The following is a 23229-nucleotide window of genomic DNA, read 5'->3' on the forward strand; positions in this document are numbered from 1 at the left end:
ACTATTAGTTATCCAAAAACAAGCAATTGTACCCTCTTACGCAAACACCAACATTTGCACGCAACCCAGGGGGTTCAAATAACAAATAGAAATATTGAAATTCCATAATTACAATATGATGTAAAGGGGGTCTCTCTTCAAGAGCTCACACACACACACATATACACATGAAGACATGAACACAAGTAACATAAGCACTTGCCTCCACCCTCTCTCATATAATCTGAGTCTGTCAATCACAAATTAGATGACACTTCTTTTGTCAAAGCCCTGTAACAGCTCTCTGCTTTAATATTTATGAAAAATGGAAACATGATTAAATGCACAAGTCTTCTTATCTTATGATTTATATGTTAAACTGATGAAAAGCTTTCATTGCCTTGTGTGTGTTCTTGTTACAAGGACTGTTTGTGTCTACGCTGTGCTCATTTATTTGGTTATTAATGTATCACCAGGCGGTATAAAACATCTCACTCCCACCACTCTTCCGCTACAAAGACATTATAGAGTACAGGCAGCAGAGCATGACTGAGCAAGCCCTGAGAGGGACACTGAGAGTGAGCGAGCGAGTGAGTGAGTAGAGGGGTAGAAAGGGGTAGACTGAATAAAAGAAGTAAGTGTGTGAGAACCAGCTGAGAGAGTGAAAGACAAAGAGACAAAGAAAGAGTAAAACAGAGATGGCAGTTTTGTGTGGAGTTGGTCTAGAGAGCTGTATTAGCTGAGTTAATGATGTATACTGCGCTCTGCTCCCACCCCTCCACAAATACTCACCCAACGACCGACCCACTCACTCACTCACTCACTCACTCACTCACTCACTCACTCACTCACTCACTCACTCACTCACTCACTCACTCAGTATGTGCTCATTATTTCAGCCTATTACAACTTGGGTCTTGTTTTTGTAGTTTTGCCCATTATTTGTACTGGTAATAATAACCCTAATAATATGGTATTGATAACTTGATTGCTGAGATCTGGGAGAGAGTAATAAAAGTTGTAAATGGAATTAGTAAAACTTACTTGAAAGAGGAAATGAAGGCCAAACAGTAAAATTATTACCCCACCTGTCTGTTGTAAGCATTCATTACAACCTGTCTGATCTGTTGTCCATTCTTGAGTATGTGTGTATCTGTACCAGGTCCCTTCACTGGAGACGCATCCTGTTTACTCATTGGCAGGGGTGGACAGTAACAAAGTACATTTACTTGAGTACTGTACTTAAGTATATTTTTCGAGTATCTGTACTTCACTGGATGTAGTCATGTTGTGCTGCTGCATGTTTTAACAGCTCAGTTTGAACTCGGCAGTGGCCTAAAAATGGCTGAATACTTAAGTATTTTCAAAAGCAAGTACTCCTGTACTTTAACTCAAGTAAAATTTTGACTGAACAACTTTCATTTGTATTGGAATAATATACGACCAGGAGTATCTGTACTTTGACTCAAGTAATGCAGCTGAGTATTTTGTCCACCTCTGCTCATCATGTACTGGTATGCATACTACTCTTACACAGAAGTAAACATATCCCGGTGGTTTATGAGGGGAGAAGAAAAACTCTGTCCTCCACAATGGGAGACTGAGTACTTCACACCAGCTAACTTTATCAGTGTGAAAACACACACTGTGTGTGTGAGTGAGAGACATACAGAGAACCGTGATAGGAATACAGCTGGAAATCCTGTCAAGAGTGTGTCTGTGTATGTTTTTTCAGTGTCCAGCAGAAATGACAGCATATCCCGAGTAGTCACATTTACAAGATATTCTAAATACAACCGATCACAACTTTGAAAGTTATTTATATTTGCACTGTGTTTACATGCAGAGAATCTTATGTCTTGCTTTGGCAAGCTTTCCTCCACAAAACGTCTTCACAAATGACATACTTCCCTATTAACCAGTGACGCATACTTTATCTTGCAAGGACAGCAACATAACACTGTCTCACAGGAATATATTTTTTCCCCTCTCTACCTTGTATGGGCAGGGGATGTGATAGCGCCTGCAGTTCTCCTCCATCCACGTTGTCTCCCAAATGTTACGGTAGGTGTGTTCGTACAGGTAGCACCCAATCACAGTCAACAAGGGGACAAGATAGAGCACCGAGAACACTCCCATTCGGATCATAAACTTGACTAGTTTGGTCTGATTTTCTTTCTCCAGAGGGATTTCCATGCGCACCCGATTCAGAGCCACAATGCCCACTAACAGAAGAGAGACACCCACCTAAAGAGAGAGAGAGCCAAATGAGAAGATGAGACAGATAGACAAAATTGAAATGAATGGTTATTTTTTAAAGAGCTGATAACTGACAAGAAGACAGGCCAAAACACTGTCAACCATCCACCCATCCATATACTAATCTATTAATCTCTCCATAACTTCAGCCAACAATCCACACTTGTATCATTCCATCCACCCTCCCATTAATCTGTGCACCCATCCATCCATCCTGCCATCCCACTCGTCACTTCTTTCATCCATCCCACCCACTCATTTATCTTCTGACTGTACTCACCGCCACATTGAGGCAGAGTGGTGCCAGAACAAACCACCTCAGGGCGTCTATGTCATAGAGCCCTATGAAACACACTCCACTGATCCCATCTCCCTCAATTTTGTTCAGGGCCAACAGGGTGACAGTCAGGGCCCCTGGGAGCCCCCAGGCAACAGCATGGAAGAGGAGGGCTTTCTTCTCTATGGCCTCACTGCCCCATTTAGGCACAGCAGCCAGGAACCAAGTGATTGTCAGTATGACCCACCACACGCTGCCGGCCATGGTGAAGAAATACAGGACCATGAAGAACAGGGTGCATACCTGAGAGAGAAGAGTGGGAGCAATAACTTTTGATCAATCATCAAATCTGCTGGCTCAGTAATAATGTTATCCTCACCACAATCTATAGCATTGATGATCGTTTTAACTCTTTTATTCATACAACTGTATGTATGACACAGCAGGCAGTACATGTGTGACAGCTGAAGGAGAGAGTATACTGTACATGCATTTGTTTACTTGTCTAATAGAAATGTATATTGTATACTTGTATACTTAAGGAAGCCCACATTTTGACTTGTTAAGGATGTTTAAAGTTCCTACTTAAACATCTGTATTAAATTAGTTATGTCCAATCACAAGAGACTACATCAAAACTAAGATGTTTTAATTAAATCCAAAAATCAAACATTTCAAATCAGATCATCAAACAATTCAGACATTTGGGCAAATAGTTTATAATGTATTTCTTTCTTTTTTTTTTTTTTACACCTGACAAGCTTCTTACGAAACAAAAACATTCCCATGAAATGTTAGTGTCAACTGAAGCTCCTACCTTGTTGTGTGAGCCTTGTGTTATGGTTGAAGCTCTGAACTGAGAAGGGCTGACTGCATTGCACGCTACCCTGTCTTCCAACAGGAAACCAAGGAAAAACACCAGCGACACCATGACATAACACACAGCGTAGAAGATTATTGGACGCTCAGGGTATCGAAACCTAATGGGGGGAAAAAATCAAGTAGAAAAAACATTGATCTCTGTTGCGTCTTCTTTCCATTTTACTACTGATTCTCATAATTTCGCTTCAATTTGTGCAATTCTTTTTACTTTGGAAATTGTTGAACAAACTCTTCAGAAATGTTTACACAATCAATAATAATTCTTGAGGGCTAACAGAAGTATTCTTATAAATCACACTCAGTAAGTTGATATAAGAATTACGACAACAATCAGCCATCTGAACCTGGTAACATCAATGAGAAACGTCAGGAAGGTGAAGAGTGTTGCGGACAGACAGACAATGGAGACGACTCCTATAAAGTATCGAGTGAACGTCAGCTCCTGTTGGTTGAAGAACATTGAGGGGCATGGGGCAGAACAGTCCTTCCTGCCCATGAAAGTGTAACCCAGGTCTGGGTCAACCTTGAGCTCTCTGGGACACCAGAAACCATAGTCTCTCTGGACAGTCATGGATGACTGGTCAGTGGGGTCAGAGCCTGTTAGCAGGTCCTGTGGACGAGGGTAATGCTCATCACAATCTGGAAACCTGGAAAAAGTAGAATTACATTAGATCAGGCAAATGAATCTATTACCAATTTTACTGACACCGTCACTGATATTACTTTTATAATACAGTATATACAACTTTTTCTGACATAAATTTTAGAAACAAACTTAGTACATTTAACACAATACATTTCAACAGCAGCACTAAGTTCAGCCTCTAAAATGATCTAAACCTTAAATCAACACCTCTCTAAAAAGTTTAATCAAAAAATGAACATTATATCGTTCATGAGGGTAAGATTTTTTGCAGTTCTGGTGGATTGGCTGCATTGGGTTTAGCTAGGTGTACCTCAAAAACTGGCAACTGAGTAGAGAAACATAAGGAAATAGACAGATAAGATATGGAAAGAAAAAAAGATGAAAGGGAGATGCTGTATTGAGATACAGAGGAGGAAACTAGAGGTGAAGTTAACTTTCATCTGGGGTTGAAGTTGTCATGAGTTCAAAGAGAAGGAGCAAGCACAAGAGCAGTGCAGATTTGAGGTATATACAAAACAAATAATGTAGGCTCAGTGCTGGACAAGTACACAGTATATCTTCAAAACAACCAGAATATTACTGCCTGTATCATCTCAGACACTTAAAAAACCTGTGCGTGATGATACTGTTTATACCTTTTTAGTACTGAGCTGATTTAAAATGTAATACACACCTGCTACAATCCATGTCATCTGGCCAGACTACTCCAAATATCTCCATGAGTTTGTGGCACTCGTCTTTGGCCCGCTGGCAGAGGGATCGACACGGCATGGACACCCGGCCATACACAGTGCACACAGGGGCGTACAGGGCACACAGGAACATCCTCAGGTCAGCACTGCACACTAGGTTTACCATGGGGTGAAAAGGCTACAGGAGAGACCGAGATGTACAGAAATAAAGAGACAGAGATTTTAAGCCTTGGCCTTATTCAATGGTCTTGCAACACCTACACATTTCATCTTTCCAATGTTATAATTCAACATCAGTGTGAGCCAGCTTGACACGGTTGTTATTAAATCTGTCATGCATGTGGGGAAGAGTGATGTAAACACAAGAACACACAAGAACACACACACACACATACACACACACACACACACACACACTCTCAGGAAAAAGTAAACTGCTATCATTGGCATGTACGAAAAGGCTCATATTTAACCTGAAATAGCCATCAATGTGGATGCAGGGAGAGTGTGAGGACAAGTGTGTTCTAACTCCTCTGCTGCAATTTATACTACTTAGTATTCCATCAATATTTAGAAGCTTATGAAATATGTATAGCTGCAATCATATTACCAAACATCCCTTTGAAGTAGGGGAGAGACAGACAGACCTGTGAAGGTTGAGCCACATGTGTCAATACATTGAATATACAAACCACAGGGATATCTACATACTAAGGTTTACATATTCTGCTCCCTGGAGTGGTAGTCTAAAGGTCAGAGAGTCAGGCTTGGGAACTTAAGGTTGCTGGCTCAAATCTGTATATGGATTGGAAAACTGTGACTGATGGGATTGATAAAAAGTAGCCTTAGCTTTTCTTTTAATAACTCCTGCTGACATATGCCTGAACAAATACTCTGAGTGGGGATTCAGCACGAGCTTGATAATTTTTTGTTCTGGTGACAGCTACAGTACAAAAAAACGTGATGATTTGTCAAAAGTCATAGTGTGGCCAGTACCACAATATCTCTTTTCTGTTGTTGAAGATGTAGTTTCTCTTTTAGCTTGGGGCTGCTACTGCTCATGTTGACAGGTGAATTATTCATCGGTTTGTTCAAAAAACAAGCCTTTCCATGGAAATTAAATTAGGAATATGGTAAATACGCAGCAGAACACTTGAAAATATGAACTGCGATTTGTGTATGTGTGCATCAGCAACTGCCAGCGACATTGTGAGTGCTGTGCGCTATTATTCTTATGTGTGCAAAGTGACCTGAATTTATTCAGCTGTTTAAAAGTTCATATCATCTGGGTGCACTGATGCTGAGTTTTCAATGCAGCCTTTAAAACACATAACAGAGAAATCAGAGCAGAGCCACAACAGCAAAGAATGGACAGCAATGGAACAAAAACACTTAGGGCTGACCGCACACAACATTGCACTTTGTGTGTATATGTGCACATTTGACACAAAACAGTGCACTTACATTGCTTGCTTACTACAAAAAGCTATGGTATATACTTACAGACTGCATGACTACATCCATGCCCATGCATCAGTGAGTCTGTGTGTGTGTTTTGTGCATGTTTCTGTGTAGAGTCAGGCCTTGTGAGTATGTTTTGATCGTTCTCAATTGATGTGTTCTAGATCTGCACATTGGAGAGATATTCCACCAGTAAATGGGTGTAGTGGTGCATGAGCTGTGTGACATAGTTTTGAATGTTGCACAGAAACACATGCGCGCACACACACACATGCGCGCACGCGCACACACACACACACACACACACACACACACCCACACACACACCCACACACACAGAGCTCTCAGCTTCATTTAATAATTCACGCATTTTATAACCCATGCATTTTCATTTCTTGTGTGTGAACATGCAAGGTTCACTGTGTTGGGACACAGAACGACAGGAACCACACAAGCTTTAGTTGTGGGCCTGTAATGTACAGTGAGGATATGGTAAAACAAGACTAGATCAAAACTTTGTATATAGCTGGACCAGGTCATATTTGCATTCTATCTATTCTCTCCTACTCTCTGTGCTCATGTATAATTTTAATACAGCTGAGTTTCCAATACTGCTGTTCTCATTTTTCTGTTGTTGGACAAAAGAAGAAGTATGATATAATGACAAACATGGCCCATTATGCCCCGATGAATTTGAAAAAGAAAAATATGATTGCCTAGCTACACTGATTATTATATCTTTCTGATGAAGCATCCTCAGTGAGAGCTCTTACAGTGATATAGGGATAGTGATGGTACCTCCACAGTCTCAGTTTGCACAGCATAGCTGTCTTTTTCTTTTTTTCTTTTGAGTGCATAGTAATGCACAGTACATATATGTCAATAACAACAAATTCATGAGAGCCCAAGGCCACACTTCACTGAGAGCTTGTTGCTTTCTGCATGAGTGTGTCCGACTGGCCAGCAGAATGGAGCCTTTCTTTTTGTCTCCTCCTACAGTGAATATGTGTGTGACTCCCATTTTGTGTGTCCCCATTCTGCCCACTTCTCCAGTGCATGTGGGGTTACGTGTGTGCGCAAGTGCATATATATATATATATATATATATGTGTGTGTGTGTGTGTCACTGTTCTTGTATTCTGTGTGTGTCCCAGTTATTGTGTTTCCCAGTGTGTGTGTGTGCAAGTCAATGCCTGTTTCCAGATATGTGTGCAATTATTCTGACAGTCCAGGCAATTGCCCCCCATCTCCCACCACAAAGAGAATATTGATATTAAGTGGCCTAACTGTGCCTCCCAAAGAGAGGAGGGGGATGGCAATCAGCCCTCTATGGAGAATGACTAGAATAAAGTGTCTGGCATTTTATAGTCAGTTATGATGGAAGAGCAGGGAAAGGAAAGCAGAAAAGCCTACAAGCTTGGCCTGAGGGTAAGGGCACACTCCTACAAAAACATGGAATGATGTGGAAGAAGACGATAAGGGTGGGGAGAAGAGAGGAAATGTACTGCATCAGCTTCCTGCAATCAACTGGTTTCTGTCTTTCCATCCTTCAGTGTGTAAAACACTGAATCCACTTAATAACCTAACAACACATTTCCATTTGACTACTAATTGCTATTCAGCAAAATATCGGATTGCCTAAACCACAGATAAATGCCAAGAACTGACTATACATCAAAATATCAGCAGGTTAACAGACAACGCTAGATAAAAATCAAATTGAAAATAAAATCATGGGTTTATTTGTAAGTTTGAGTGTGTCTTTTGGACAGGCAATTGTGAATATTCAGAATGAGAAGCAAGGTTGGTTTTTTAACACTGTGGAAAATGAGAAAAAAAGCCCCTGACTGGTCCACCTCTTGTTCAATAGAGGGATTAAGTTTCTTTTCTCTTTACTCCTTCTCCCCAAAGAAACCCAGCAGAGGGAGAGAGAAAGAGAAAAAACTTCAAGTAAAAAAATCAACAAAGGAAAACAGAAAGAAAGGAATACAGAAAGAAAGCAGCATATGATTAACAGTAACATAATGCAAGTAATTACGCTTTTGGCAACCGAGGTAGATACCAATAACTGCTGTAAAGGTGGTAGCAAAGAGAGAGCAATGCATATATGAAAAAGTACAGGGTGTGTTGCACGTGAGAACTTTTTGCACCAGTTTGTAAAGCTTTTCCGGTGTCCAGTTCAGTCTGTGTGATGGGGATGAAAATCAATATACATGGTGACAATACAACAGGGCACCTTTGCACTGTTCATGAACCCCAGTGAATCAGTGAAGCCCGATAAATGCTGACCCAGACCAAAATTTTGGAAGTCACTGACCATCAACAGTTTGCTGTGGCAACTCTTTCTTACTCACAGTCTCCTTCAGGAAAAAGTTGCTCTCCACAATCCACAATCCCATGTCATATACTTTTTACTTCACAATAATAAAATTGTAAACATAGATCATAAATGGTACTATTTTCAGATTGTAAGTCATTTTGTTACATTTATCAATTGTCTTATTACATGGTTTGCAACTTAATACAATGTTAATACCGTGAAAACCCTAACTTCCCTAACTTCCCTCCTTGTCAGGGTTGTGCTGCTCTGGATTCAAATCCAAAACCAGGACACTTACAGCTCATTCAGAAAGTGTTCAGACCCCTTAAATTTTTGCACCCAAGAAGACTTGAGGCTGTAATTGCTGCCAAAGGTGCTTCAACTAGGTACTGAGTTAATGGTTTGACTACATATGATACATACATTCACTTTGTCATTATGGGGTATTAAGTGTAGATTGATGAGGGTGATGCATAAGGCTGCAACATAGATATCAAAATATTGAAGGGGTCTGAACACTTTCTGAATGCACTGTATATGGGTTTTTTATATCTTTGAGTACTCTGTTTATCCAGTGAGTGTTTGTGTGTGTGTGGTTTGGTGCTTAGAATGGTTGTAGAAAATCCAGTTAGCCAACTCTGCAGAAACTCATACACACTGTCAAGTGCAGGAGGAGGAGGAGTAGGAAGGGAGGGAGAAAAACTGGAGTGGAATGGAGAAAAGAGTGGCGGTTTCCCGGTGGATTAGAGAGTCAAATGGATTGTAAGGAGTGTTTAGAGTGTGAGAACCTGAGACGAACACACACACATACAGACACACACACACACACACACACACACACACACACACACACACACACACACACACACACACACACACTTCCTGAAACTGTCACCAGCTTTGCATTGTGGTCAGATCAAGGTGACAGGCTGTTGGCTCTAAGCCTCCAAAGAAACAGCTCCTGAGCTTGCAAGTCCTCTTCAAAAAATCCCATGTTTTTTCCAAAGGTGTCCAACTTAGTGTTCTGATATTCAAGTGCATAATATTTAATCCTGGGTTTCTACAAGTAATGATACTGTCTTTTATGTTTGTACAGCTTATCAGTGATTTTCTTCAACTTGAAGTTATTGTGTTTATGATTGCTAAGTACTTTCAGTGCTTAATTGTGATGCAAAAACCACTCCAGCAGCAATCTAATTGTCTAAACAGCTATAAAACACAATAAAAAATATATTGAAAGCAAAGTGTTTTTAAAATTTTACAAAATTTTTAGTCTGGTAAAAAAAAATGACAGCCTGCCAATATGAGTTTTTTATGGGACATTTATAGAGCATTTGGAAAGTATTTAGACCTCTAGCCTTACGCTAAAATAATAAAAAACCTCATCAATCTACAATCAAAAAGAATTATGGAGGCCACTGTGCTATTGGGAACCTTCAATGCAGCAGAAATCTGTGCCTCAACACAATCCTGTCTCTGAACTCTGCAGGCCGTTCCTTCCACCTCATGGCTTGGTTTTTGCTCTGATATAAATTTTCAGCTGTGACACCTTATAGACAGGCATGTGTCTTTCCAAATCATGTCCAACCTGCTGAATTTACCACAGGTGGACTCCAATCAAGGTATAGAAACATCTCAAAGATAATAAAGACAAATGAGAGGAACGCATGCTAAATTACAAGCGTAAGGCTGCAACATAACAAAATATACAAAAATTGAAGGGGTCTCAATACTTCCCGAATGCACTGTATGTGCACTATTTATCAAATAACAAATCAGTCACCCTATCCCTTGAAACATCAAAAAGCTGACATTTTAATGCACTGGTAGATGCAGTGTACCATTTCTTGCACCTGTTTCTGACAGATGAGGAGGAATTTAGATGAGAAAAATCTGGCTTTTTGCAACTAAACCTTGCCCAAGTCTATCTGGACACATCATCCTCACAGGCTCTATACCTCCTCCTCCTCTCATGCTATCTCTGTCTCTGTCTAACTCTCTCTCTCTCTCTCTCCCTCTCTCTCAAATCAGTCAGTCGGGCCCTGCAGCACAAATGCTGTCAGACCACATCAGCTCTACCTCCATTAGCTTGCTACAATATAACATTGCTGCAACATCCGCTCTAGCTATTAGAACCAAATCCTCCATTTTTCAGTCTTGCTGCAGAAACTATAATATTCCCATTTGCTTTTGCCTCTCTACTGCCACTCAATCCCCCTATTTCTCCTCCTCGTACTCAAACTACTGCATCCTTCTTCATTGCATCTGTACATTAGAGGCAATTACATTCTCTCTCTTCAAGAGAAGTGCCTCATTTCAGTTCACAATCACACAATCCCCTCATCTCCTTCTCCCTGAGCCAGCTCACCTCCTATTTTTCTTTTTTATCCTCCAAGCATACCACTGTTTTCTTACTGCTGCCTCTCTATTCTCAACTTTTGCTGGCCAGATTTAATTTCGACTAGGATCTTCTAGTTTCTCGCTGTATAATTTTAAATGATAAATGTGTTCAGACATATTCACACCTCAAAATGCGCACACTCCCTCTGACTATGTGCCTGCCTCCTCTTACATGCTTGTGAGAGAGACAGGCGTTGGCCATGAACAGATGAACTGAACAGACCGCGATGCTCTCCTCCTTAATCTCTGAAAAGACAGTTAAGAAGGGGGCACCCTTCTCCCACACTCTCTCCCTCTTTTATTCATTTGTTCGTTTATCCGTGTCCATCCATCGTTCAGTCGGGAGGACCAGACAAAGCCGTTAATGGCATTCCCCTTCACGTTCACTTCCCCTCCTCCTCTCCTCCTATCTTCTTTCTCCTGAATTCATCTCTTATTTTCCTTGCCTCCCATTTACTCCTGGCAATTACTCTGACATGCACTTGTCCTCCTCCTCCCCTGTTTTTCTTCTTCCAACATCAGCATTCATTGACTTCCCCTACTCTGTTATCCTACCATTTCATGTTTGTCAAAAAACTATTTAGCAACACCATCAACATACTCTGTCTTTCCTGCTAAACCCAGTGCACAATTTTTTCATTTTACTCATCCCTTGATTTCTTGTCAGAGTGACCCAAATCATATTTTATCTCACCATTTTCTAATTTACTTACTATCTCTCTGCTAAGCAACCTTAGTACACACAATAAACATGCCTTTTTACCTGTGTTGTCCTGTTTTTTCCAACAAAACTCTGATTTAGCTCTCATATCTCTGTCTCAATTTCATTCAACTTTTTAGCCTCACAGAAACCTTACAAACTCAGTTTTTCCTCCGAGGAATAGTCTGGAAATATTCATTAAGAAATGTTCAGGCATGGTAAGATATTTACCAGCCCAATCAATTTAAAACATAACATCATCCGCTCCTTCTCTAACCTTTTGAAAGAATGACTAATTTTCAATATTCTCAATATATCCACCAATTTTGGTGGATTGTTTTATCTAGGTTCCATGTCGCTGAACGTTTGATTGGTTCAACGATTCAAACAAGTCCGGTGTTGTGCTTCACTGACTTGTTATGGCTACAGCTGAATCGTCACAGTTTAGTTCAGACTAGATTAACTATAACATCTTCCAACATAGCAAGTTAGCGACGTTCATGTAAAATATCATCATAAAAATGCGGACAACCGTGAACAAGTTGCTGTAAGTTGACTTAAAAAAATAACAATTCTTAAATAAACATTTTCAGTGTAAAAATGCCCAATTAACTGCTCATAGCAAAGCGGTAGCTACCATGTTAATTGAAAATGATGTTGGCAGGACAGATTTGTTACTTGCTACTGACTGATTAGGGCAAACCCTTACCTTGAAATGACCTGAAATTATATCTTTATTGAGTTAAGTCATGTCTGTCTTTGCCAGACAACAGTGAACAAAGAAAAGAATTATGGGTTAACTTTTCCAGCTTGCTGTATGTCTCCACTTCACACATCCTATCAACAACAATGGATGGCAGTTTTTTTACTGGTGTGGGTGGAGAGCTGTTATGTTCTTCAACTGCGCCATGTTTCTACACGATTACACAGCTTTGACTGCCAATATCACAGATTGCAGACTTACGATGACTATTTCAATCTTCCAAGACAAATTACACTTGACAGCAATGTGTATTTTTCAGCCAAATGACTTAGCTAGAAGTATGAATTGTGAATTTCCACTCTTCCCCTTGTATTAGCAGTCCTTTCCCTCCTCCTTCTCTCCTTGGTTTAGTCCAGAACATGCAATCATCATCCAATTTCCCTCCCCTCCCCTCCCCTGCCTGTCTGTCTCCCTCCATTCTTCCCCTTCCTTCTCAGCCTATTTAACTACCATGGCAACAGGTGATGTGGAGGCTCTCACAGGACTATGTCTCATTGAGGATAACATGCATGTGCGCAGACACACACACACAAATTGCGGCAGGACTCTGTTAAAGAGTGAAACCATCCAAAGAGTATAGCAAACAAGCTCACACAAGGAGTGCGAGGAGGAAGTGTGAAAGTGAGAATAAAAGAAACTGAGAGGCTTGGGAGAAAGGGTCAAATGAACTGATAGAGATGTAGATGGGGATCCAAGAATATGTCAATGGAGCTGAATCAGATAGCACCCACACACGTCCTAACACCCTGCAAGCCACCTGTGCATATCCATCTGCTTACCACTTACACATATGCTCTGTTACAGTCAGATGAAAACCCACTATTTCTAGCACTTGAGTGATCAAGAATTAGTACTTTGCAACCTGACATATAGAAACCAATACATTTCGAACAATAAAATATATTATCTCAATATGTTCTGTTAATAAAACTGCAGTTTGAAAAAGAATAAAGAAACTTGTACAAAGTCATTAATTTGTTGAACTAACAAATTTCTTAGAAAATATCCCTTCTCAGACTGAAATTAAACCACACACGTAGAAAATTAGTAACCCAAATCAAAACATCAGCTTTTTAATTGCATATATTGACTACCGGTAATTTTGGCCATCTCCTTCATTAATATGCTGTCTGTTTAGTGTACAATGAATGTCTTGTTTCTAGAACTTAAAACCATCACTCAAGAGGAAAAAAGCAATGCATACTGCTTCTTATCCAATGGATTATTCAATCTCTTTCCTCAGTTGATAAAATCAGTAATCACAACAATAATGACAATATGAAAGGTGCAGCCATGTTGATCACAGAGAGGATGCATCAGTGTTCAAGAGACAGATTCAAGGTGCAATGTGTATAAAACACATTCTGGACAGACAACAGATTCTGGAAGTTGGAGAGGAGAATGACAGACAATAACAGGGTGCGTCACAGAGTGAGTGTGATGCAAGGGTTGGGGCAATGCGGAGAAAGAGATGGAACAGAAGGAACAGGAAATAGATACACACAAGGAGTAGCACAACTCACTGCCTGTTAACCGATGAACTTGCTCTTTTATTTTACCAAACAATGGAGAAATTGTTATTACAAATGTCGCTCTGTCAATAGTTCGGACCTGGCTCAGTTTTTAAAAATGTGCAAAGCAGAATTCAACTAGTTGCAGACTATGCATTATGTGTTACTATGGAGGCAACAATAAAAGCAACCTTATTTACTGAAATATGTCTGCAAGTTGAAAGATTTGAACACACCGTCAAACTATTCTCTACTGCCATTGATTTTAACCGTTTAAAAATCCATGTGACTATGCGCATTAATATGGGAGCTATTTTGGGAGAGTTGAGAGTTGCATGTGGCTTGATAAGTGCACAATTAGTACCACTCGAGCTCTTAATGCTGACGCTGGTCCTGACCTGCAGTATGCTGAAAATGTTAGAGCTGCCTTGTGTTGAGTGGCTTTGCGTGAGAAGGGGATCAATGATGTGTGTGTATGTGTGTGTGTGTGTGTGTTTGTGTGTATGTTAGTGTGAAGTTGGGCTTAGCAGTGAGGGTTAAACATCTCCCACTCTCACCAGATGCACACACGTACACACAGTTCCCAGGCTGGGTCATGGGTTCAGATTAAGACCATAAGACATGGATAACCTATATTAATGTGTTGTATCAGAGCAGAACACTGCAGGGCTCCACACCAAATGAATGAGTACATCACAGCACAAAACACACAGAATCGATATTACTCATTATGCAGATGCAGGGAGGAGTGTATGGAGGATACAGAGCAGGCCAGGTAATAGATCAATTGGATAAGTCTGCCACAGAGAATTCTGGATTCTTATTGGCTGGAAGATGTGGACTAACTTTTAGTAACCCTATAATTTATGTGTTTGATTATAGTTTGGCCAGTATTAAACTGTTAGTAAGTAGGGAGGCTTAACTAAAGAGCATGGTGGTAGGGTTATTTGTGTAACCATCACCACAAACATATTATTACCAATTAACAGTGAAAATAGGAAAGAGAGGACTTGTAAAATAATGTGTTTTCTTAATGTGTTTCTTACACATTACACAAAAAAGAGCAAACAATAGAAGGATGAAATAAATATAAGTATATATGCTCTTTGGACTTTTGTTCAAACTAAATAAGGACCTTCAATATGTCAGGACTTTTATTTAGTCTTAGCAATTACTGTGTTAATTGGCAAAATAACTGAAAAAAATAGTTGATGTAAATATAATAGAGATGATAGAGCAAGTTAAAAAGGTGGAAATGGTAGACTACAGGTGTTACCTTATGTTTTCTTTTGTTTTTTGATCTGATGCAGTTACATTAGAAGCATAATGACAATGCATTCAACTCTAAACTGTCCTAATTCAAGGAGTGTGAGAGAGGTTAGAGAATTCAAGCGACCTACACTACTTCACATTTTTTAACGGAGACCAGTATTACTATATTAAGGGCTCTAAATACTCTACAGAGTAGTATTCGAGCAATGAAAAATCTCTCCAATCTTTCCTCAAATCTCTCTTCACTGAGCACTGTGAGGCTGGATAAGCAGTGGTGGCAGCTATGCTGATGGGAACAGTCTGCCAAAAAACAGCACCAGGCAGTGCCTTTGTTCTGTGCATAAATAAATGATTGCTTCATTTGGGCTAGCTGCCTCAATAGACTCTGTCAGAATAAGCAGGATAATAAGGAGTTCAGCTGAAAAAAAACAGGAACTTTTAAACTGAATGAGGACCTGTCTATCTCTGCCAGAGAGAATAGGGTAAGCCTCTTCAGATGCACTACACACACACACACACACACACACACACACACACACACACATACACATACACACACACACACACACACACACACCTATTAAACCTAACTCTCTCTTTCATATTCACACACACAAAGAAAAAAAAACACAACAGACCGCACTTAAACACAACAAGCCCTGAACTCTCCAGATTTGGCACACACTTACACTCACTGATGTGGGGACCTGGTGGCCTCAGGGTGGCCCTTCTTAGACAGAGCAGTCTTATTTTGAAGGACAGGACCCCATACTGAGAGAAACACAAACACCGGAGACAGTAGGGTCTAAAGACTTTACACAACCTGTCACTCTGTCAGTATTTCCCTCTGTTTAGTCTCTGACATTCTTTCTGCTCTACTGCCACACACATTTTCTTCTTTTAATACTTTGTCTCTTTGTCCCCCCTGTTCTTCATGTGATAACCATAGATGAATCTATTTAACTCTGCAAATCATAAATACCAGCTTCAAGGGTAATGATTTCTATGAAGAAAAACTTGCAAAGAAAATGGGCACTTTAATGCTGTAGTAGTATATATATTTTTTTTAATCTGCTCCCTTCAGCCCTTGTTTCTTCGGTGGGTGGAGTTATAAAACAAGGGTGGTCTTGTAGGAAAAGAAAAGCTCTTAAGCGTCTTTTCACAGTAATTAAGTGTGTAACTGCCTGCTTGTCAGTTCATCATATTCCTTTACATTGTTTTTGAACAACAGCTTTAGATCCACAACAGGTCACATGACTGCAGTGATATATTTTCATAAGACCATAGCCAAGAATGAGAAATAAATTATTATTTTAATTATTATTTAATATGATCTTGAAAGGCAATTTTAAGAGATTGTGATTAAGTGTCAAGCTCCATGTAATGACAATTCCTACTAATGATTAACATTTTTTAAAGTAGTAAGTAGTAGTAGTAGTAGAGTATAAGCACCACTTCAGTTTTGGTAAAATTAGCTTTCAACCTTTAATAACTTAATTGGGCCATCATATTCTTCTTATTTACCATATTAGCATCACATTGTTGTTGTTCTATTTGCTTTACAACACGGTGCTCTATTGTGCCCTGAACAAGTCTTTCTCTAAACTGATCATTAAAACGGGGGCCCTTTAATCTCTTTCACTCCAGGATCCAAATGACAAAGATTGTGTCAAAATTGTCCTGGGGTTGGTGGGGTTGCCCAGGCTGATTTCTCCCATAAATTGCACCCTGAATACACCCATACATGGTCCAGCCACACTCTTATACCTAGTCTTGTTTAGTCAGCAAGAGAAAATATGTCTGCAAATGGGAATGTTTTTATGCAAAAAAGCAAATCAGAAATTTAGGGTTTTTGACAGTTTAGGAAGAACGTAAACCCAAGTCTCTCTAGATCTGTTATTTTTGACTTATTTACTGGAATGATAGAATAAAATGTATTTAACCTCATTCAGTCAGGAGAAATCACTTGGATATCTTAAGACTGGTAATGGCAGAGAATGCCCTTTATCTTACCTAAATTACACCGAAATGAACTCCGGTGCAGGGAAGTCCCTGACCAAGCAGACATCTGGGCTCCGGAGGCTTCAGGCACGGCACCACTCATATTCACTTATTTATATACTTAAGGACAATAATGGTGATGATGAGCTATTCCCTGTTTTCTCTCGAGTTTTGTTTGAAGGCAGGGTGCATCCATCAAAACATCTCTTTCCTGCCATCTTTCTTTGCTTGTAACTGCACCAGATTATATAAAACACAAATAAGATGACATTTTAAAATTAATTTGTATCATTAGCAAATCATCATATGTCAACTGTATTTCTTTGAAGCTTGCTAACAGGCAGTGTCTAAGGAAGCATCAGATTATAGGTCTAGTACAATGTATAAGAGAACATGAGTAGAATTTTTAGGAAAAAAAGATTGAATTCTTTAGGAAAAAAGGGTGTATTTACAGGAAAACCCTTCACTTTTGATCAGTTTATGTCTCTTATAGTGCAGACAAACAATCTCAATGATGTCATAGGTCTAAATCTCTGTGTCTAACATAGGCCTCAAATAATGTCATGACCTGCAGCACATCCTCTGGGAACCATAACATACAGTGGCAGATGGACAGTACAGGCCATATTCCTAAGTGACATGCAGACACAAAAGCATGCAAACATGCGAGTGCGCGCGCACACACACACACACACACACACACACACACACACACACACAAACAATCCCAAATAAATAATTTCACTATTTAAACACTCTCTTCGAAAGCCATTTCCCTAGTCTTCCACATCCCCCTTTAACGTTTCATGCTCCCTCCCCTCTTCGCTCAGGTTTAATTGACTATTGTGGCAGATGGGGTGGCGGTTGGTCTGTGGGAATCAATGTCTTTATTGTGGAACTGAGAGAGAGATTAGCAGTTAGTTAGCACTAGTGAGAGATGACAGCTGGCACCGTTAACCTCTCCTGTCACTCACACACACACACACACACACTCACACACACAGGAAATACCTGAGTACAGTTAGCCCTTAGCCTGGCTCAGCAATTACACCACAAGAAAAATACTGCTCTGAACCTCAAGCCTGTCACTCAGACACTGAATAAATGTAGCCAAGTATGTTAATCATCTATACACAGACTTGAGCATAAACCATTTTTGGCTTAGCTTGAGATCTAAAAGGAAGAAAGAGAATAGGCAATTTGTCCACTGTCAATCAAGACTGAGGACTCGCGAGGGCACATCTCCACACTTTCAAAATAGAGCATGGTTTAAAAATGTTTTTCAATCTAGGGCTTTACTATGTCTCAACCTATGAGAGGACAAGCTACAACATAAATATAAGTTACATGACAGCTCACTGGAATGATCAATCTACTTTGCAAGAAAAAGCCAAGACATGAAAGCTTTGCCACTGAGGCAGAGCAAACATTCATCATGTGATATGACACAAAAAATGACAACAGCAGCTGCTGACAATTGCTCCAGTTTCATTAAGGCATCTGAAATACTTCACGCTGATTTGCCAGCAGTTGTTTTTTTTTTGTTGTTTTTTTTACATTTTGTTACAAGTAAAACTCCCAAATGGACACAAATTGATATTTCTGAATTACTCAATGCATGACAACAGTCACTTGGAAAAAATCTTTGAAACCAGAACTGGCTTGCTCCATAAAGATGATCTTTATTGATAAAAAGGATCGGATTCTATCCAAGGAGTTAAGCATCAATGTTATGACACTAACATAACAGTTGAGTTGAAAAAAAAAAAAGGCTTGTCAGGAACTCTCAAACAAATGTCATTCATTTTCTCTTCACATCCATTTGGATTTCATGAAACCTAAATAACTCGTGTCAAACACATGTGAGGACCAAGTGCCAAAAACTCATTTTCATAAGGATGATTTTGTTGTCCAAGTATATCCACATGTTGAGCTGCTTCGCAGCTGCTCCAGAGCACACTCCTACTTTAAGAGGGTTTAACTGATACTGCTGTAACAATAAAAGACACAATAATGTCATTGGGCCAGTGGGGGTTTACTCAAAATGGAAAAACAGTTCTCATGACTGAAATATATTGATACGTGGGAATCTGCAAAATTAACTAGAAATTGTGTTCCCTAGCTGGAATATTAGTTTTCTGTCTAACTGTAAAGAATGTAAAAGTACTACATGAAACAAAATGTGTAATCCTGACAAAAATGTTACAGATTCACTTGAACACTCTCATACGTACACAAAAACTAATGCAGATGCATGTATTTATTCTGTACATACAGACATACACCTACACACACACAAGTTGGAATTATGCAGCCAGTGTCCCGTGAGAGATATTATTAAATTTCCTCAAGGGTTCCCACCAGGACTACCATGCCTGGTCAGAGCAGACCAGAGCAGGAACCCTAACAGGGCTCATGTTGCTACACAACCATCTTCAGAAAGCTGTCTCCTCCATGACTGGAGGGACCGAGGGTGTCAGTTACTTGGCTCCTTCTACATCTGGGTCAAATCAAGTTCAACAACAGATGCTTCTTACAATCCTTAACACAGCGTGTTTTGACATGACACTAGGGAATTGACTTGATTTGAACATTTGTATGGTCCTCAATGTGCTGAGTGAATCATAAGACTAAAGGAGTGCCAGCACCATTAAAAACACACAAAGCAAATTCAAAATGCATGGCTGTCAATCCAAAATAAAGCTGTTTTTCATCATTCCTCTATTTTCTTAAGGGAGAAAAGAGAGGGTCTGACATCAGTGATTCTTATAGTCTCCTGCACAGCATATTTTGTAAAAGAAAATGTTAGAAATTCCTTCCTGTGATTAAAGATTCAGATAACAGCAAAGCAAATGACATGTTGATGTTTTGGCTGACATCCATCTGGTTTTGACATGGGAAAATATTAACTAAACACTGACTAAAAATTTAAATCCTTCAAGATTAAACATGCAAAGTGCACCTGCCAACACTGGCCCTGTCCAAATTAATCTGCTTTTCAACAGGGGTAATGTAATATGCCAACTCTGAACAGCTGGAGGCAGATTTAATTCATTTGATATTTGTTATCCTTCCATGTTCTACAGACTATAAACTACAGTCACATGGTAGCCAAAACATGGCTGAAACTCTGCCGGTCTCCATGTGTAGTGGGAAAGACATCCGCTGACATTTAACCTGACAAAGGGTCTGGAGATTTAGTGAACTCAACCTGACTTTCCCTCTAAAAACAGGCTGGGCCTTGCCTGTAAGGATTGTGTCTTTGTGTTTATTGTTTGCTTGAAAAAAATGATCTTCTTTTATAGTTAGGAAATTACTAAGTAGTCCAACAGTAGTTGGGTAAAACTAACACACCCAAACTTGTCCAGATCTCAAATACAGTACTAATAAATACATGCTGCAAACAGGTAATTATGGTCTAGTTATTGAGCAACACCTTGCTCTTCCCCCGTTCTCCCTCTCAGGGGAGTAACAAAGGAGTAGGAAAGAGAGGTAACATGATATAGATGGATAATGTGCGTCTACTATTGCACTCAGACAGTGTGTAACACAACATCCCCCCCCTCTTTAGCTTAAAACCAATGCTCTGGAAGTACACTCACATAGGCACCGCATTGCAATAAATTTTTCTGCAACTGTTACTGTTCAAATAGCACTTTCTGTCTGTCAGCCTCTGTTCGCATTCAAAAAGATCATGATTGCCCGAGTCCACCTTCATGTCTACATGGAACAAGTAACATGTATTGAGAAAATGAAGCTGTAACATGAGGAGGCGAGATTGACAATCACCTTTTCTCAAGTGTTTCACTGCTCCTGTTAAGTCTTTGATATTCCTGTGTAAAAGCCACTTCACTCTGTGTTGCTCCATGTATCTAATTTGTTCTCCTTTACCCTACAGATTATGATTTTGGGGTGGAGTTTTAAAAAACACAGTGTGAAACACGGCCTCTCATTTGTTGTTTCTGTGTAAACCATTTCTATGTACTCTGAGGACAAAAGATATTGGTGATTTCCCATGTTTGCAGAGGAGGTAAGAAAATCAGTCAGTGATTTGACTATAATTATTAATACTCAAATTTCAACACTGCTTTGATTAAATAAATTAAAATCACTGATTAACCTAAGGTGGATTCATTCATGCTATACCAACAAGGGTACAATATCTTTTGACCTTAGCCAAAAATATTTGTTTTCATTTTCATTTTTTAAGGAATTTTCCATTTTAGATACAATTATTTCTGAGCTGCTCTTGTCTCTGACACCGTCTCTTTACACTGTTTTTGAAGTCCTTAGTAACTTAATGTTTTGATTCCTGTAAGAGTTTTAAAACTCACCCCATTACAGTTTAATGCTTCACAATGTCTATTTTTTAGGAACACTATGCAACTTTACCTCTCTCATTCACAGCAGTGGCTATCCAATTTCCCCATGTGCTTTGATACTGACACACACACAGCATGCACTGCCTGAATGACACACACAAACAACCTACCTCCATGGCTAATGCGGCTGTCTGCTGGTCGTAGTGATTCAGTAGGTTGGGCATAAAGGTGGTGTTGTAAGGCAGATCCTTGCACATTCTCAGTCTGATGGGCTCACAAGTAAACTCACTGTGGCTCTCGATGGCCTCCATATGAATGGAGAGAGTGGGTGTAACCAGCGAGAATAGTAGTAGGAAGATAGAGATGAGGAGGAGAGAAAAACAGACAGGATCTGGCTCTCTGCGGTACACTGGTGTAGTTTTTGAAAACCAGTCTTTCATACATCCTCTTCCAACAGGTGCTTGCATCTTAGAGTCCGGCATTTCTCCACAGGGGTTCAGACTGATGACTTTATCATCACCCAAAAAACCATTAGATAGCCTTGGAAAAATGCAGAGGTTGATTTTAAAGCCTCTCAACATTAGAAGCAATTGTGTCCATTTTTAGGGTCAGTGGTGGTGGAAAAGCAAGAAATCCACTAGGTAGGTACACTCTGGAAATGTACCCTGAACAGTGCATGTGATGGAGTACCAGTTCATCTGTAGACCATGAATGGATCTGCTCTTTGTGTCAGTCTTCATATTCAAAAGCCATTGCAGGATTTCCTTTTCTTGCAGTGTGTCTCAGAAGGTGCCTTCAAATGCACACCTAATTGTTTCTCATTAAAATAAAATAATTAAAAAAAACCTTACATGTTTTCTCTCCACCTCCTGGTACTCCGCTGATCAAAGACAGATTTCCCTTGCTCCATCCCCAAAATGAGAGCATGTCCCCGAGATAATAGTTCCACCATCAGTTGTCTCCTGGAAGTCTTCAGTGGGTAGTGTACATCTATTCCTTCCACGTTGTTTTTGTCTCCTCTCACTCTTGCTGCTTCAAGTAATGTTTCGAAGAATCACCTGAGATCAAGCCCAAAAGATGCCATTATCCTCAAAATGATTTTGCTGATTCCTCTGCAAGACACAGAATAGACTTTCACTTCAGTTGCCACACTGGAGTGGATTCAACAAGCAGGTCCTGCAGGTTTAAAAACACAAACAAAGGCCTAATGGTCAAACAAGCAGAGTGGGCTTGCTAGAGTAATGGTGTACTGTATCTGGTTTGGTCTCTGACCAGCCACACCCTGGTCTCTATACAAGTCAGAATTAAAAAAATCTGATGAAATCTACACTAGCCTGTTCGGTTGTCATGACAGACTTTAAAAAAAACCCTGTGATCAATAGACTAAATTGACCAACACTGTCAAATAATCCACCTCTGTTTATCGTTGTGTCAATGGGGTTATGCACAGTTCATGCTGCAGACTGATGAAAACATTTTCAAAGCAAACCACGAAAACTAGTGCATGTTTGAAGCCGTTAATGTGGACGTTACACCTGCGGACGATCAGACACTCCCCCGCTCTCATGTTTGTGTGAGGTTGGCTGGGCAACAGTAGCGCTCCCCTGCGATGTTTCACACTCCTCGACTCGGTGTCTTTAAGGTTGACTACACAGCGAACTTAAGAAACAAGCTTGGGTAAAGAAAAAGAGAAAAAACGGGCGTTCAATTATTAAGTTTTAATTTACACCTGCGTCAAACTGTT

General features: G+C 39.9%; 1 protein-coding gene across 2 annotated transcripts in view; it reads right to left on the minus strand.

Annotated features, from left to right (window-relative positions):
- Positions 1–22657, minus strand: part of LOC111668834 (frizzled-3-like) — a 28301-nt gene extending 5644 nt beyond the window's left edge. The window contains exons 1-6 of one of the 2 annotated variants that reach the window (XM_023424981.1): positions 21656–22657; positions 4717–4913; positions 3742–4044; positions 3333–3495; positions 2519–2818; positions 1975–2226 (exon numbers count right to left, since the gene is read on the minus strand). In XM_023424981.1, coding sequence (XP_023280749.1) covers positions 1975–2226; positions 2519–2818; positions 3333–3495; positions 3742–4044; positions 4717–4913; positions 21656–22066 — 1626 coding nt within the window. In that variant the 5' untranslated portion in view covers positions 22067–22657. The remainder of the gene's footprint in view (positions 1–1974; positions 2227–2518; positions 2819–3332; positions 3496–3741; positions 4045–4716; positions 4914–21655) is intronic. The other variant, XM_087178961.1, reaches the window with a different exon arrangement.
- Positions 22658–23229: the final 572 nt, after the last annotated feature.

Source organism: Seriola lalandi, unplaced genomic scaffold, assembly GCF_002814215.2.
Source record: "Seriola lalandi dorsalis isolate HSWRI2012SDOR001 ecotype SW California unplaced genomic scaffold, Sedor1 jcf7180002054763, whole genome shotgun sequence".
NCBI classification, from domain to species: Eukaryota; Metazoa; Chordata; class Actinopteri; order Carangiformes; family Carangidae; genus Seriola; species Seriola lalandi.